Source organism: Spodoptera frugiperda, chromosome 12, assembly GCF_023101765.2.
Source record: "Spodoptera frugiperda isolate SF20-4 chromosome 12, AGI-APGP_CSIRO_Sfru_2.0, whole genome shotgun sequence".
NCBI classification, from domain to species: domain Eukaryota; kingdom Metazoa; phylum Arthropoda; class Insecta; order Lepidoptera; family Noctuidae; genus Spodoptera; species Spodoptera frugiperda.
Genome location: NC_064223.1, coordinates 8,696,474 through 8,714,546, shown reverse-complemented (window position 1 = coordinate 8,714,546; position 18,073 = coordinate 8,696,474). Strand labels below are relative to the sequence as shown.

The 18,073-nt window shown below is 38.2% G+C and overlaps 3 protein-coding genes across 16 annotated transcripts in view; 1 reads left to right on the top strand and 2 right to left on the bottom strand.

Moving 5' to 3' along the window:
- LOC118262699 (GTP:AMP phosphotransferase AK3, mitochondrial-like) overlaps positions 1 to 7,347 on the bottom strand; it is a 13,761-nt gene extending 6,414 nt beyond the window's left edge. Inside the window, exon 1 of the mRNA XM_035574245.2 lies at positions 6,936 to 7,347. The gene's annotated coding sequence lies outside the window, so the exon portion shown is untranslated. The remainder of the gene's footprint in view (positions 1 to 6,935) is intronic.
- LOC118262659 (uncharacterized) overlaps positions 1 to 18,056 on the top strand; it is a 26,106-nt gene extending 8,050 nt beyond the window's left edge. Inside the window, exons 1-18 of one of the 14 annotated variants that reach the window (XM_050697442.1) lie at positions 3,941 to 4,263; positions 4,581 to 4,853; positions 7,687 to 7,818; positions 7,959 to 8,155; positions 9,483 to 9,624; positions 9,993 to 10,086; positions 10,933 to 11,112; positions 11,486 to 11,650; positions 11,823 to 11,988; positions 12,324 to 12,470; positions 12,782 to 12,997; positions 13,330 to 13,561; positions 13,869 to 14,009; positions 14,401 to 14,520; positions 14,812 to 14,998; positions 15,515 to 15,760; positions 16,544 to 16,732; positions 16,929 to 18,056. In XM_050697442.1, coding sequence (XP_050553399.1) covers positions 7,688 to 7,818; positions 7,959 to 8,155; positions 9,483 to 9,624; positions 9,993 to 10,086; positions 10,933 to 11,112; positions 11,486 to 11,650; positions 11,823 to 11,988; positions 12,324 to 12,470; positions 12,782 to 12,997; positions 13,330 to 13,561; positions 13,869 to 14,009; positions 14,401 to 14,520; positions 14,812 to 14,998; positions 15,515 to 15,760; positions 16,544 to 16,732; positions 16,929 to 17,099 — 2,724 coding nt within the window. In that variant the 5' untranslated portion in view covers positions 3,941 to 4,263; positions 4,581 to 4,853; position 7,687 and the 3' untranslated portion in view covers positions 17,100 to 18,056. Of the gene's footprint in view, positions 1 to 3,940; positions 4,264 to 4,580; positions 4,854 to 7,686; positions 7,819 to 7,958; positions 8,156 to 9,482; positions 9,625 to 9,992; positions 10,087 to 10,932; positions 11,113 to 11,485; positions 11,651 to 11,822; positions 11,989 to 12,323; positions 12,471 to 12,781; positions 12,998 to 13,329; positions 13,562 to 13,868; positions 14,010 to 14,400; positions 14,521 to 14,811; positions 14,999 to 15,514; positions 15,761 to 16,543; positions 16,733 to 16,928 lie in introns of those variants that run through there. The other 13 variants (XM_050697447.1, XM_050697452.1, XM_050697451.1 and 10 more) reach the window with 13 other exon arrangements.
- Positions 5,503 to 6,937, bottom strand: LOC118262700 (GTP:AMP phosphotransferase AK3, mitochondrial-like). The gene has a single exon (XM_035574246.2). The coding sequence runs from the start codon at positions 6,923 to 6,925 to the stop codon at positions 6,275 to 6,277; it is 651 nt and encodes a 216-aa protein (XP_035430139.1). The 5' UTR covers positions 6,926 to 6,937; the 3' UTR covers positions 5,503 to 6,274.
- Positions 18,057 to 18,073: the final 17 nt, after the last annotated feature.

Sequence of the window (18,073 nt, the reverse complement as noted above, 5' to 3'; positions counted from 1 at the left end):
GTACAAAGGGTCACGAGTCGACGCTGACGTCGTTGCCAGCGAGGGGTGACCCGCCGGGGGTTGAAGCGGACAAACTGGCTACATAACTGTGACGTCATGCAACTTAATCTGTGCTAGGGTTGAATAAAATTATGACTGCACGCGTGAGATGAACAAGTTGGTTACGTTGATTGTCAAAGTAGTCATTGATTCACAAAAACCTGGAAAACTAGTACTTAATTATTTTATTACATACACATTTTTTATTAATTAAACTTATCATCATCTTTAAGTTAAAGGCTATTTTTCCCTAATATTATTATTATTAATTAAACACATACGTACATGGCATAATATATGAACAGTGCAGCATCTATATTTTATAACAGTAAAAAGCAGCCAGGCACCTTGCAAATTGTTGGTACGTGCCAAAACTGTGAATGTTTGGCATTTCGCGTGACCTTTACCCCAAGGATGACGGCGTTCGCTGGGGGTGCTCTGTCCGCGCCAGAGGTCGATTGTACCAGGACTACAGAACATCGGCAGATGTGATTGCGACGTTATCTCTTGGGTACCATCTTTATATAAATAAATGTTGTGATTTAAACGCCACCCACTCACGTAACACATTAGGTAATTGATTGATTGTCGAGAGAGAAGCAAATCGTTCTTTTTTTGTCCTACAGATGTTATTTATAGGGATTGTTTTGTTTTTGGTAAGTAAGTATTTCGGATATTTGGTAGAAATGTAGGTATAAATTGTGATTTCTTCTTTACATCCAATATTTTTATGGCATAGGTAATAAACGGTAAACCAGCAGGCATACGCCCCCGTCTATGGACACCCGAGACCCTGGAGGCGTTACAAGTGCGTTGCCGGCCCTTTCAGGGTTAGAAATCTAAATTGGGGAATCGGGAATTGGGGGTAATTGGGCCTCCAGTAACCTCATTCACACAACGTAAGCGTTGTTTCACGTCAGTTTTTTGTGAAACCGTGGTAGCACTCTGGTCGGGTCGGCCCATTCGTGCTGAAGCATGGCTCTCCCACACTTAAAACTTGGTACATGTATCTGATAAAGTATATTTTTTCTTATTTGTCCACAGATATAACATGTTATCTTATCAATTGGCTATCCTATATTGCTTTCCTATCATTACTATCAACACTGATATAAAAATGTGGTGCTTGTGTGATGTTTTTCTATGGACCCAATGAAATGAATGATTAATGATTGGGTTTCAGTAATGCATTTATTTAGCAATATCAACAAAACTCAACTTAAACATTTTTGAAAAAAAGTCCAGTCTAAATATATAATTATTGTATTTTATTTTTGACTTATTGCCTTCTCCAAGATTTATGTTAGGGTTGTATCAAAATTTCATCAGAATCGATTCAGTGGATAGGTAAGGCTTTTTTATTGTGAGATCGAAACAGACTGACTTAGCCATTACGTCTTTTTTCCGGATTAATTTCCTTTTTTGTGTCTAAAATCATTCAAATCGTTTAAGTAGGTTAAACGAAAAAAGGCTCTGGATTTTTCCACATAGTTTCCAATCCCGTGGAATTTCTGAGAAAATATATTATCTTATATGAATAATGAAATAAGATGTCAATTTGTATAATGCGTATTTATGTGTGTAAGACATAACAATTACATATTTTCAAAAAAAAATAAGTTGGTTACTAAAATAAAAGTAAATACTGGTCATAACACAGCGATGACGATTTTAAAATCAGACTTCCTCGTATTTTATTCCTGAGTTTCAAAAGTGTTATGAAGTTATAGAATCAGTGGGAATTCCAAGGAAACCTCCGCCCACTATTTGAACCGGGGGCGGCACTGATTCGGAGTCACGTGGCGAAACTACTAGGGTTTCATAATAACAAAAGGTATCAGTGTATTTGAAGGACTTTATAGCATTAAGTAGGCTTCTCTCAAACCACGCGCGGCTTTGATAAGAATCTCTTCATGACTTTCTTAAAATAAACGACCTTTTACAGATATTTTAATGAACCTTTTAATGGTCTTAAGTCATGTTTTATTATTCAGATGCTATCTATGCTTTTAATAACGTTGTATCGGGCCAAGATTTTAGTTTGAGTATAAATGTTTGATCAACGCATGTTTCATACACATACTTGACTAAAAATATATCTAGTAACAATAATTAATCAACGAATATCTTAATTCAAGTAACTTATTTTAAACTTTATAATTTATCAGTAACGACAGTTATAAGCGTAAGTGTTCCACCTACAAACTATTAAAGGCGGATTGCCGCTCCGCCCTAGCCCGCCCAACGTAGCCTGTGTAGGGCGGCAACAATTTTCCACGGGCGGCTACTTTACCAGGCCAACAGAAGACGGAAGAGCTTGAAATAAACCGAGACATCTGCGTTTGGAAAATAAGAAAGGGATAGAAAGACAAGGAAAATACGCATGCGCAGTAGACGGAAAGGTCACAGGCTTTGCAAATCCTGGAAGCTAGTTAGCTAGTCGGCTACGGACAACACAGCCGACAGCACTTACTGTATGATTACAGGATAATAATAATTTGTCAAATTCACGTAAGTAGGTATCTATAATAAAACTGCTATACGTGTAATACTTCCTGTACCTATATTATAAAACACTAATTCTGAACATTTCTACTAAGTATAAGGTATAGGTATATGTACCATGTTTTCATATTAACAAAACTTAGCCGTAAGCTCTGTGTTCTTAGAAGCATAAACTATTTATAACTACTTTAGTAGATAATAATTTACCACTAACAATTTCCCTGTTATTAAAGTTTATGATACAGAAAGATGGCACACACGTGAAATTATGCGTCAGCTATTTTATTCGCATATTCATTCGCATGCAAATAACGTCATTAATATCTTGCAAAACGATGATAAATCAATTGAAATTAGGATATAAAATACCTTATGGTACGAGACGTGGCATTGACATTTTACTGATATTATAAATGCAAATGTTTGTAAAATTGCGTGAAATGCCAAAATGGTTGAAGGGATCGGGATCAAATTTGGAATAGAGATAGGTTATGATTTGGAATAACACATAGGACATTTTTTATTCCACGGGACGCGGGCGAACCGCTGCCAGAACCTAGTAATCAATAAAAAAGAAACTGGTTGGTATAATAAGGACATAACTAAGTAGGTACCTACTTACATTATCTGCTGTTAACTACTTAGGTCGTATTACAGTTTGTAGAATCCTTTAGTTATACATAGTTAACTAGCCAGCTAAGTATTCCAGGTATTCATTACCAAGAACCAAGCAGCAGCTTAAATCTCAGGAATTCGGATTATCATCTACTACAAACAAATTCACTAAATTCTTTGTTCGTTACAAAACACCTTTTACAGATTTCGTTATTTTTATTTTATACTGTAATATTCACATTTTAAAAGTTAAGTAAACATTTAAAATGTGAATGAATTTTAGGGAGGTTGGATCAAAATAAAAATTTAAGCGTCGATACCTGAATTGTTATAATTTTTAACAAGCTTCAGTCATAAATTCTTCGAATAAACTTGATAATTTTTTTTTTTTTTTTGACAATTGTTGTAGCAAGCGTGCTTAGCTAACGCAAGCTCTGCACAGCCAGCTAAAACAAATGCCTACGTACACGATTGTGACAAGGTTCTCAGGGAGCAGTTTCATTTTTGTACGGGAATCATTAACAGTATGAAAATGATGTAGTGTGCTGACGCAGGCTGTGGGTACTTTCATATTTCATTTTACGTAACGTTTCGGGAGCAGCAGCGACATTACACGAGGCGTGCTATTAGGGAGCGGGGTATCGAGCATCGGGTGGCGGCGTCGTACGGCGTCGTAGGTCGTGACGCGCCCGAGTGACGTCACTGCCGAGGGTGGAGGGTGCGACAGCCGGCAGGGCAAGGGTAGTCACCCCCCAGTGAAAGTCGGCCCGTCGGCGTCAGTACAGCCTGGCACGTCGATCGGCTCGTACACCTCGTTCCTCGCTCCTCTATTTACACCGATCGTTTAACCTAAAAGCTGAGGAATCGTGATTTGCTATCACTGTAATAGCTTCAAATATTAATTTAATACATACGTTCAGTGAAACATCAAAATTCTAATTCTGTAGGTACAGTGAGTGAAAAGTTACTGAAGTTTCAAGTGTAGCGGTTTCGCGCTAGATTGTTTTGGCAATAGCTGAAAACAAATTGGGCACTAGGATTTATTACTCCTTGAGATAGTTAAATAAGTAACTAGATCGCTGCAGTAATAGCGGGTGAAACTAGGTACGTTCTGTAAGATTGGTTAAAAGTCTTTGTTTAGTGTTAATTTATAAGCAGCTTTTCGTGACAAAGTAAAATCGCAAAATACTATAAATAAGCGTATAACCTACTTATAGTGGCCATGAAGCGAATTATAGAGGCTACCTAACTTTCCTGAAAGCGCGTCAGGACATAATGCTACAAAGAGCGTAGAAAGTTTTAATTACTCATTAACAGAAACCCTTCAGGTACCTATTCGTTTAAAAGATGACCTACAAGAACGAGTAATGAGGCCTTCGACTCCTGTTAACCCAAACTTTTTATTTACAATCTAATTTCAGCGGCGATGCACGAAAGCAGCTAAAAATAGTCGGGGTTTGCGCGCTCGTGTCTGCCCGCAGCCGGCCCGCGTTTCTCCCTACACTATTTCTGTCTTATAGAAAAGCAATAAGATATTCTACATGCTAAAGAATACCAGTGGACGGTTCCCTTGTAGATAATGAGAAAAGTGCGCAAAAAGAAGCCGGTAGTCGCGAGGCGACAGTGACTGATGGTGTTATTATAGTGTTAACGAAATAATTATTGTGCCTCAACTGCAACGCATTCGTTATAAGGTAACTAAATATATCCTATTACTAAACATTTCTGGTTTCTGTCCGACTTGTAGTAAAGTGGATCGCATTAACAAGTTTCCGATAAAATCTCGATTTGGTTTTATTTGTTGCGTTTGTCATGCTATGCCGTATCTGTATGATACTCGAATTTATGGCTGAAGATATTTTCATGTCTGATTTTTGTCCTTGTATGTAAATTGACGACTAAGTATAACATACTCGCTTTCGCCTTAGTTACAGCAATAAGCTTTGAATTTCATGGATATTCGTCTTTGATATTGTAACTAAACGATAGGGTAACTAAATGTATGTCTTCGTATCAAGATGTATCTTCCAGAGCAGAGCAGACGAATCGAATCACTCTGACGTAGATTAACGTAAACAAACAATAGCTTACTACAAGACGTAGTCAGCATGATGGTTACGTGGAACTTCCAACAGCTGGGAAATAGTGTTCATAGGTGTTTCTGTAAACTTTATCACTGTTTACCAGTCTACCAGCTCACATATTATTTTATCTTTATTTTTTTGCCAATCATTTGTACGAGTTTAAGTAGGTACTTAGATAGCATTGGTATTATTACTTAAATATACGAATATCGCAACAATAGATGCGACTGTTAATTAGTGAAGAAATTAAACACACAAATAAATAACTAACGTTTATTAATTGATTAAACATTAAACAATAATATAAAACTCAACAAACAAGTGTAAAATATATTAACAAAACTACTTAACTATGTATATGTATTTTTAAAGTAAGAAAAGTATATAATAAAGTATAATTAGTTAACTATGATCATTTGAGCTCTTGTAGGCGAATTCATTTTGTGAATAGAAAATAAGGAACTTGATTAAAATTTACATTACTTAATATTAATATAGGTACTCTGAGCCTTTGTTAAGGCACTAATTATTCTAAAATATACTCAGTAACTACACTACAACATAAGTACAATATCAACATGGAAGACTAGGAAGTAACCAATGTTCTATACACTCTATTATTATGTACATAGATACCTAGTATACATATATGTCTATGTCTATGCTTGTCTTTTCATTCAAATGTATTTATACATTGCACAATTAATATTCAGCCTGAGTATAAATGGCCTTAGTATTTAAACAGATATGTTTTGATTTCACAATAAAAATAAGCATACAAAATATTATGTAACTACACTTAAGTATATACACACAAACTCCTGATAAATAAAGTTATATATATCAACAATTCAACTGATATAATGGCTCTGTTTTGCAAATAACAATTATAAAAATTCTATAAAATAGAGTAAGTCATTACTGATTGTTACTCTTAATACTATTGTTCCAAGCACCAGTACAATTCATTTCTGCATAACTATACTACAGCTGCCTACTTCTAACTAGCTATAATAAATAAATATACAGGTTTACTTCTTAAAAATAGGATCTAAATAAGCTGTAACTTTTGGCCAAATCTCATCAGAAGTGCGACCTTCAAACTCTTTTAGAATACCTTTAGCTTTGTAGAACTCTATGACTGGCCTCGTCACACTCTCATAGATCTCCAGCCGCTTGCGCACAGCTTCTGGCTTGTCATCAGGTCTCTGAACCAAGTCCTCACCTGTCTCATCATCCTTACCTTCCACTTTAGGAGTGTTGAAGCCAATGTTATACACTCGGCCTGAAGGCAAGTGCACCCAGCGGTTCTTCACTCTGTCTATGATTACCTCAAAAGGCACTACTAAGTTAACTACTACATCAACAGGTTGTACCTTCCACAAAGCATCAGCCTGTCCCACAGTCCTCGGGAATCCATCCAGTAGCCATGGTTTATCTTCAACTTTTTTTAATTCTGTGATCATAAACTTTATCATGACATCATCAGGTACAAGTTTCCCTTCATTCAAGTACTTTTTCACTTCTTTACCTAGGTCAGTTTGTTTCTCAATGTGGTCCCTCAGCTTGTCCCCACTGGACACGTGTGCCACAGCATATTTCTTCACTATCCGAGACGATATGGTGCCCTTGCCTGAAGCGGGTGCGCCAAGGATTAGAGTTTTTAACAATTTACCACTCATAGTTACTGACCTTTGTACTTTGATATTGTTGCTATGTGCGCACCGTATCTCTCGACTTTATCATACAGCCGTACCGTACATACGACCGTATTGAATCGCTGAGTAATAACCTCGTTTCGATTATGTGGTCTTTATTGATTAAAATTTATTCGTATATCTGCATTCGATGATAATACTGGTTACCGCTAAATTCGTAACATTTAGATTTGTTTCGTAATATATTTTCACTGATTTGATGTATGAAACTGTACTTAATAATAGTACATATAAATTGTTAATAGCTTGTATAATTTTACTGATTATTGCAGTTGTAAAATAATTGTAAAATTAAATAAAAATATATAAAATACCAAAACACTGTACACTGAACCACTGTAAACCGCGTAGTCAAACTTCAAATGTCAAACGTCAAATAGAAACGGAAGCGTTCGCACAACGCAGAACCGACATCGAGGTACCTATAGAACAAGTTAAAATTGTCCGAACGTTGGGCTATTGATTTTGTTGCCAACTGATCGTTTTGCGATTCATTTAATAACTAGAAATTATGAAATATCTCTTATGTTCTTTAATGGCGATTGTTTAATGGAGTGTGACGCATGGGATAAAAAATTATGTTAACATGAACGCAATATTATTTAATTTCCGCGGAGCGGGAATTTGAATGTTTATTAAAAGTTGATCAATATTAATTTATTATATTTAGAAATTTTATTTGGATCAATATTTTCAAGGCTTTACAAATAATATACATATTTCAGCATGGCGCTTGTAATGTTACCTTGTGATCTTCCCTGGTGGACGTCGGTGCAACGGCACTTGAAGCATCTGCTGCTGGCGTCTTCGCCAACAAAACTTACAGCCAGCATGCTGAAAATACATGACATGTGCAAGTGAGTGTTTTTATCATACATTAAAAATAATAGGTAACCTATTTAATTTATAAATCCTGTTTTGCCGATTGTTATTTAGCTTTTAAGGCTTAAATTCGACCAAATAAAATAGACCTACTTAACGACTTTCTAATCAACAGCATTGGCATAGACCCGGATGACGATATCAAGGATCCGGAGCTGATGAAAGGGCTGGAGGTGTTCCTCGAAGAGGAGATGACGGAGGAGGAGAGGAGGCACTTCCTCGATAATACTATTAGGATCATGGTGAACAAGGCGCTGCACCTCAAGCGCTGGCGACCGCCTAAAGGACTGATGTTCAGTTTACAGCAACAAAGTACGTAACACTTTGTACTATTGCTATTTATTTACAATATTTTTTAGGTTCGTGTAATACTTTTTGCTAACTGGCTTTGATACATCAAGACAAACGTTTAAGAATTAAGAAACCTTTTAAAGTTCACGGACAATTTGAAGCTCTTAATCCCTTAAGGAAACACCATATGGGTAGGATTTGCTCATCGCTCTCTGTAGTTAATTGTAATCCGGAACTCTCTAAGCCTTCAACTTAGGTACATAGTTCCGTGTTTGTGTAATCAGTACGACCAAGTACCTATGTTCATTGAACTAAATACACTATTACCGCAATACCGTCTCTATTATGATTTTATACCTAGATAGGTACTTAAAGTGCAGCATTCTCGTATTGTTATAAGCCTTCGTTTAATTTAGTTCTTAGATAAAAGCTGCCTAGACGCCTTTGTTACATAATACCCTGCATTATTATCAGGCTTAGGCGAAGCTGGTAAGATGGATACTTGTATTAATAAAGACGAAGAATACTTATAATTTATACGTATAGGTGAATAAATGAATTGCTTGTCATTGAAAATAACAACTTCACATTGAATCTAGGTCCAATATAAGAAGTATCTCTGTTCTGGAATAAAACAAAGGCAGTTTTGCTTTAAGCTTTTACTGAAAGTTACGTAAACGTAATCTGCTTTAGTACCTAATCCCTGACTAGGTACCTAGGTAACGCCGCATTGAAGTATTTATCGGATAATTTCAAGTCAGGGCCGCGTGGGCTGATTTCAGTTAAAATTAAAATCCACTTTCTTTTGTTCAAAGACTGACTTTGCGATCAGGATTTTAATCTAATAACGGGACTCTGTTCTGCAAAGGTTTACTTATTTATAAATAGAACGAACTTTTTTGTTTTAACAAAAATTAGGTTATATAAACATTTTACCTAAGGCGAGTCTGTTTACCTACATAATGCCTATTTAGGTATCTAAAGCCTTCGTATTAAAATTTTATTAACAATTTTTATTTCACATGTTTTATTCCCTTGAAAGAATGGAGCTAAAATCTTATAGGTACCTAGGTACCACCTACCTATGTATTTTATTTGTATAGAAATTATACATAGATTGGAGTAGGTAGGGGTCGAGATAGATTTCTATCATGTCATGTTATGTTACAAACTACCGACGTGCTTTTAGGTATTCTTCTATTTCATGCGACGTGCTTGCCACTCAGATCTGCCTTCTAAATTATAAGCTACTGACATAATATTGTGTACCTAATATATATTACTAATGATGCATGTAGATATACTCTTAAAATAGTAGATAGCTAATTAATGACTTGTACATTTGTAGGTGATGTAACGGAACTGGAGTACAACTTCGTATCGTCCCTGGTGGCGCACGCCTTCTTCTCCACGAACCCGAAGCGGACGCTCAAGACACACCCCACCTTGCAAGACTTCAACTTTACACATTTTTTTAAGAATTTACACAGGTATGTTACATACTTGCTATAATCGTATTAACCTTTAATCGTGATTTAATTAACGGCTAAGGTTTCAAGGTTCAAACAACTTAACGTCAATAGAGTTCCCAACTCTACATTTCCGTTAACCTACTTCCTAAAGCATAGCTTCGATAATACTGGATTTCGAAATAAAATTGGTAGATATTAGAACTAAACAGAATTTTATTGATACCAACGTAGGATTTTTGCTCAGCCTCCAGACTAAACTACTTAGATATAAAAAACCGATACAAATTGATATTGATAAGCAGTCGTTGACCTAACAATTAGGGGAACTAGACCAAATCAATAACACTTGAATGGAACTTTGATTAATACATTCTCGTTTGTTCCAGAAAATCGCAAAGGAACAAATTAAAAAGCTTACTCCACTACTTTGAATGGTTAGATAAGAGTAGCAACGAGGGATCCATTAAGTTAAGCAGACAGGTAAGGATCGCCGGCCGACTTGAATAAGCAATAATCAACTTTATGACTGCAATCACCCTACAAAAGTTTACCTAATTTTCCTTCATCTTCTATCACTACCACTTTTATTGTGAAAAGCTTTAAGAGTGGACTTGAAGAAAAACTAGTCATCTATGTAGGTACCTATAATTATTATGCTCCTATTTACTTAGTCAATATTCTTCTTTCATATAAATCAATGAAAAATGGTCTACGTGAGTAAACTATGATGTTTTAGTTAACTTAGTATGTCTCACGATATTTATTATAACAATACACTTAATCCGCTGCTTAAAGATAACTTTTTTATCTGAGCAGTAGTTAGTAGTTAGAAGGTCTAGTATAGAACCAAACTTATCTAGTCCGTCTTAGTAGACACAGGCTATAGTTAGGTAATCATGACCATGGCGACAACTGTTGATGATTCTAGAGACATTGATTCAATACAGATGCTCTCTTGATTATGATGAATGGACTTCGGAGCGTCGTCATGTCAGTTACTATAAAATGAACCATTATATCTATATTTCATTGTCATATCTGTAACCTTCAATGACTAAAGTACCCTATCTCAGTACAAGCTAGGGTGATTTTTCCTTCGAATTTTCAAGAGTCTATTCTATTAGCAGGTGGTAAATATGACTTTCCACCAGCTAAGTTCTAATTTCAGATAATATTTGTCGCCCAACATCATATAGGCAATTTTGTACTAGGTACTTTCTACTATTCGACCCATCTAAAGATCGGTATCAGCAACTTTTTCGCTAAGCAAACTTGCAGAAATTTCCGTGTTCAATTAATATTTTAATAATTTTAATTACATTTTAGGTGATGACGTCAAAACAGTGGTTAACGATAGAGGACTGGTTGGAATGCACGCTGCCGCTGTGCAAGTTGATGGTGCGACACGAGGGTCGTCCCGAGCGGTGCGAGAATGACGAGGCCATCAGGGTGTGCTTCGCGTCCAGTAGGGTCGGCGGCGATACACTCATCGATGGAGAGTCACAGGTATACATACATCCCTAAATGAAAAGCCATCACAAAACAAAACTCCCTACAGATAGACGAATGGATGATGCCTGGTTGTATCGAAGTTATAAAACGTTGCTACTGCAATAGAAACCAAACACACCGGTACGGTACCTAATGCGAAATCTAGGCCAACCTGCTGTAAAACTTGACAAATGTCCAACTCAGTAAATTGATATTTATGACTTATATTTCAAATCCAAACCTCGAAATCTAATTTAATTTGTCGAACTAAATCTATAATGTTCGCTCATCACCCATTGAAGGTGTGTTTGAAACCAAAAATAAACTTCAGAAAAAATATCGATGAACAATAAACCTCAAACTAAATAACGTATGGTCTGGTTTCCAGGAATCCCTATCGATGTTTATGATGCCGGAGCTGCTGCCGGCGATGTTATCAGTCGAGGCGTTGGAAGACAACGAGGTGCTCAAGGTGGAAGGCGTCAGACTATTCAGCAGGATCTGTGACAAGAGACAGAAGACCAAAATAGAACTGCTTGATGAACCGAAGACGGTGAGTGAGGATAGTAGAGGCTTGAAGATAAAAAATAAAGTGCAAATAAGAACAAACAGAGCTATGTAATTTTTCTGAATAATGTATCAAAATCTAATGTTATCTTTGAACTCAAAAACCATAGTATATTGTTCTTCTTATTCTTGTTAATCTCAATATATCTTTCATTCAGGTGACCGTCTGTCTAATGGACGCGGAAGACTACAGCAAGCTGCCACTGGGGCAGTGGGAGGAAGACAACGTGTTGCGAGAACTGAACAAGTGCCTGCTCGCCTTCCAACAGACTCCAATGAAGACCAGAGAGGGCAACCGACATGAACGAAGACTCTCGCCTATTGGTGAGTTGAAAATAATGTTAAATGCGAAAATAGTTATATTAGCTCTATGTTTTGCCTTTTATGCCACTTCTTATCAATGTGTCATTGTACTGTATTGTATTGTAAATAGCCAGAAGCGATATGTGAATTTTAAAATTGTGTGGTAAGAGCATGGATAGGGGAGCCTAACCTGCCTTATGTATGTAACTTGAATGGGCCTTGAGACCCCTCAGGTGTTGTGGGTGTCCACTTGCCACTCTGCCCGATAAAAATAAACAACCCCATAAAGAATACCAGCATGAAATAACGTAAAGTGTTGCTACGTTTCGTATTTTGACCATGACTGTTTATTACAGGAGAGTCGTTCAGCCACACGCCGCCTGAGGTGGAGGCGACGGTGGTGATAAAGCAAGCTTCCTCGTGCAGCACGCTGAACAGCTACAACAGTCGCAGTCCTTCGCCGCAGAACTACTGTGCTGCCACGCTCAATCTTAACGACCCTAGTGAGTACAACAGGATCTTGAAACTCAAAAACATGAAAAATATGTAGAAACTAAAAGGCTCTAAATTCTCCACATTTACAAAATTCTTGTTGTTATTTTTATTTCTAATCCTGAAACAACCATAGATTTACATTTAGGACACAGTGCGGATAAAACTATTAGTTCTGATTTGTTACTAAATCGGGTTTCATTATCACACGCAACCAGTGATTTTACGTCTATGTGTAAAATATGCTATATCAGATAGCATTATTGTAACAGGTACCAACGGTAAAGTACCTACCAAACCAATGTTCTCTACTTACCTTCAGGTGCAGAATTCACAAAGAAGAAATGTTGGCTATCTCCGGACGGAGGCATGTTGAACAACCGGCGCGGTCGGTTCATCGTGCTGGGCTCGTCGGGCGAGTGCCTGCCGGTGACGCGGTCCACCGGCGCCCAGCAGGACGGGCAGGAAGACAGCCTCTACTCCAGCTGCAACTCCAGCGACGACGAGTACCACAGCGCTAATGACAGCTTCGATTATGGTAACTTTGGACATTTTATTTCTTTGACCTTTCAGTGGTTATTGAGGGAGATTTTTTTTCCGTTCTTGAAGGATTAATTTCAGGGTTATTGGATTGATTCAACCCTGAAATTAATCCTTAGCAGGTACTTATTCATACCTGCGTATAAATTATGTGCACGACGGGGTTTTTGTGGTCTTTTAGAGAGACTATGCAATCGTATCCTACTCGTATATCGAGAGTACTGAAATATTCATCTCCGCACCATCGTTCTGCCCCATACCCCCTTTTACGGCCATGAATACAAGGCGTGATGTAGTGTATGTTGAAAATGAAAGTGATATTAATTCCAGGTAGTGAAGACGAAGGTCGTGGCGAGAGTGCTCGTCCTAATTCATTCCAGTACCTCAAGGAGTTGTCGACGGAGGAAAGACGGCTGAGTTTCGCAGACCGACTGCGGGAGGCTTTGAGAAGGGAAGCTGAACATTCTACCACCACCAGCACTGGGGACTGGTCCACTGACAGCTCTAGCTATGCAGTCGGTATCAGCATATCTGGGGCGGGGGTGCAGGATAACGATATCAGGTACCTATGTTTGTTTGTAGTAGAGACTAAAATACGACCTGCTAGGCATGTACGATTTTACGAAACAATTTTTACCTTATTTATGCCCGAATACTTAAACGCTACTCAATTTTAAGACGCTCTCAAATGTAGTTCTGTCACTATATAACACGATATTTAAGTACAACTTAAAAATTTATAGCGTTTAAGTATTCGGGCGTTACTCTTTGAATGAAATTAATAATCTTTTGAGCCTAAAAACTGATATTCTACCATCTGATTATAAACCATCCTAAATGGACCTAATCGAACCGTTTCAATTTGCCAGGGTAAAACGAGGAGGTTCAGTAGGGTTCGTGTTGACGGAGAAGGAGACTGTGAGCAACGGCGACCCGTCGCCGAGACACCGCCCGCTCGGCAGGAAGGACACCGGCAACAGTTCCAAGTACAGCTTCAGCACCGAATACACGTGAGTTTAACATTCAATGCTATTGGAAGGCTTTTAATGCGGTGGACAGTGTGATTATTGATGATAAAACTATCTACTACCTAGGTAACATTTATTTATTTATTTAATCTTTAATGTACACAATACAATTAAATAGTGGTACATCAGTTGAATTTAATGCCGCATGGCATTTTTTACCAGTCAACCTAATATGTAAGAGCAACATCCGTTAAGATATGAGAAGGGGCTTTAAGACATGGGTGAAATGACCTGCCTACTTATATCTTTGCAAGATTTCGTGACGTGTACTTCGGAAAAATCCAAAATTCAGGATAGTTAAGTATTATAAGATAAGAAGCTTGGGTTCCTATAAATTGTTTGCTAACATTACACATTTAAATGCCCATTTCAGTTCGGAGTTAGAAGAGGTGTACGAGCAGTTCAACCAATGGCTGAACGACCCCATCGTCGACGCGGAGTCCGGGGAACACAAGAACAGGGAACTCGACTCGCGAGACTTGGCTGTGATTAGGTAAGCCATGCCAAATATATTCTTATTGGACCCCTAACTATTTCTGGGCTACTCCAAATGGCTTTTTGTACTGATAGCTAAAGATTTTTGGTTTATTTCACTTTTTACCTGGGTTATATCACCCATACCATAATAAGCTACATTTTTTCATCCCCAACCAAAATGTTCTATTTGATTGCGTTGCGGAATCCAAGAACTGCTATGTCGTTCACGTCCTGGCTTGAATTTTTTCGGTTCTTGGCCATATCTTGACTCGCAGTATATTTTACACGTGTTTATTTGGCCGTGTAGGTTTGCGGGCTCCCTGTTGAAGCGTACTCTGTCGGAGTCGCTAGCGGTGGGCGGCGGCAGCGGCGCGGACGCGGCGGAGCTGTACGGGCGCGAGCCGCGCGCCCTCCCGCCGCGGCCGCTGGCGCTGGCGGCGCGCTCGCTGTCGCTGGAGCTAGCGCGGCACAAGCATCGACTGGCTGCACATCTCGTACGTACTGTATTCACTACAAACACTGCTCTCCGTTCTAATTAAGTAAAATTAGGCTGTACGTATTAAAAAAAAATAGATAAATTTCTACTATAATAGGTAGGATAGATCGAAATAAGTTGGGGTTTCAGGCATCTTAACCCTTCAAAAGTAATAAACATCTGAAACGTAATAAAAATCCGGAAACGGAGAGTGAGACTAAGAAACTATGAACAAAGTTAATTTGGTGGATGGTTTTATAAAATTAGTTAATGGGTGTCCATGATTATGGTCTTATTTTGCTCCACAGAGATTTTGTATCTGTGGTATGCTTAGTACTTACAAAGGTGCCTACATAAAAAAGTGACTAACCCAAAATGCTAACCTACTAACAAATGAAGGTAAGTTACAGAATTCGCCTCGCTGGTGCTGATGTTATTTCTTAACCAATGGAGTGCATCTTCATCCTACATGGCTACAAGGAAATTAAATAACAAAATGAACCAATCGGTGCTAAAATGCTATATGTTTTGACAGAAACGTAAAGTTAAAGAATCTATACCGGAGGAGATAATAGAGGGCACGCGAGCGACCGCGACCACAGAGTCCACAGACACGGGACGCGGCGACGAAGCCAAACGTACGGACACGACTGAGTCGGACACTGAGTCCAACCGCGGTCTCAGGAGGAAAAAGTTGAACTGGATGATAAACATGATCGTAGAGACGATCGAGGAGACCGTCGAGTGCGAGCCGGTCACTGTAAAGCTAAAGAAACCGAAGGTCAGGCGTGCACCCGGCTGTCGCTAACTTGTAAACACTCAGTACTAACATAACATACACTGTTCGTACGTCTTCGCTTTCTGTCGAAACATATACTTCTGTCATGTTGCATGTAATGATCGATGCTAAGGCTGGGGACACGGTTCCACGTTCATGCGTTGCGTCGTACAACTTGAAACGCGGAACGCATGGACCTGAGCTTACCGAGTCGCAAGCGACGCACTGTTTGTGTCACACAGTCCCCGAGTCCTCGCCGTCTAGATACTCTAGATACGGAGTTGAATATAGTCGAGTTCAGAAGTTATGTAAACGCTAACGCTCGATGTTCACGTGTTTCCATTGTGTTCTATTCTATGTCCGTCCAAATAAAGTGAGCTATGTACTTGAGCTAATATTACTTATACTTCTATAAACATCAACGTGTGGTAGACTTTGAAATAAGTAACTGTACGGTGCCGCTAATTGCTTGAAACCTTACTATACAAGTATCTATCTATCTACTTAGGTGTGTGTGTATTTAGAAGGTTACTCAACTGATATTTTCTTCGAACTACCGTCATCGCTTCACTCAAGTTCTTATTAGAGGTTACCTATTTCTGGATAGTGTAAGTCCTGATAAAATGTAGATATCTACTACTTCTACCTACATTAAAAAGAGGGAGGATTCAAACAAAAAATCATAATCTGACCTTTAAATTCAAAATTTTGCACGAAATGAAATCATGTAGCCTTAGGTATAAAGTGTGGGATGGTGAGTGAAGTTGATCGCAACACGGTTCGCAGCTGTCGCAGTTGGCGCAGAAGATCGTGTCGGGCGGGTCGTGCCGGCCCGTGGCCACGGGCAACTGGGGCTGCGGCCGGCGCCTGCGCGGGCACCCGCAGCTCAAGCTGCTGCTGCAGTGGCTGGCCGCCAGCGTCGCCGGCGTGCCCGCGCTCATCTACTACACCTTCGGCAACGAGAAACTCTTCAAGGTGGGTTTCAAGGGTTTTGTTTTTCTTTGTTCTCTTACGGAAACCAACAGAATGTATGGCTGGCAAGATTGACTACAAAATTGAATTTCGACAAATTCTTATACGACACTATTTCATCAACCTTCCTTATTGTCTTTATTTAAATATCTTTAATTCCCTGTAACATTTTTAAAAAATATTCAAATTCTCTCCACAGCTGGACACGCTCGTCAGGGTGCTAGTGGATAGAAAATGGACAGTGGGTCAGCTGGCGCGCGCAGTGCTAAAGTTCGCGAGACAGACTCTTAACGAACCGCACGTCATACCGGACAACCACTCGCTGTTCGACGAACTGATAGGCATTGAGAAGATACCCGACGACACATAGCTAACACTCACCTAACGCAGGGCTCCACGACAAGACTTTCAATACTACTGCGTCACAGCAATTTGTTAGCAAATGGAGTGATAGTGCGCGGGCCACGACTAGTCACCAACCGGGAACAAACCGTCTGACGCTCCACCAGTGATCGTTCAGGATCAGGCGTTCTGCAGGCCGCGCAAATTAAAATTAATTTAACCACGCGGAGTAATATATAGTAGCACTCTCTTTGCTTATTACTCCGTGCCACACTAAGTTAGCTTCGTTCAGTCACTCTGCTATAACTCATTAATGCATTTATGTTATTCCGTCATCATACTCAATAGTAAGGTGGTTCAACTGTGTCTTATTTTAAATAATGTTTGTGGACTTTTAGATATTTTTTACGAAATAGTTACATAAAAGCAATATTAGCATTTGATTCGATTTAAAAATACAAAACTTTAATAAAGTATTTTTATACAAAACTATCGATTAAAGTACAATTATAAAATTTACCTTAATGTAAGTTTTATCAAGTCATTGTTAATAAACTTGAATAAAAAACTAATGTAAAGTGATTTTTAATTACAAATTTTAATAAATTTACATAAATTATAGGGCAGTGCTAATATTAAGACTGTGTACTGTTTATAAAAGTTTCCAAAGTTTACCGACTCCATTTTTTTATAATCACAATACGTAATCGATCATCGTAATGAAGTTTTCAACCATTTAATTGTAAATACTGAATGAGTTATTTGAAACCATTTCATACATGTAGCTTGACAATATTATTATCCTGTTAAATTATAATAAAATATATTTACGTCACCTCCGGTCTCCATAATTCGGTGTCTTACAGAGACTTATCTGACAAAGTCTTCCATACCATGAATCTCAATGTGTCCAAAGTTGTTAATTTTGAAGTGAAACTATAAAATTTCGAACGGGATGCGTAAATAAAAATAATGCGTCACATAATTTGTGTATTATTTTGG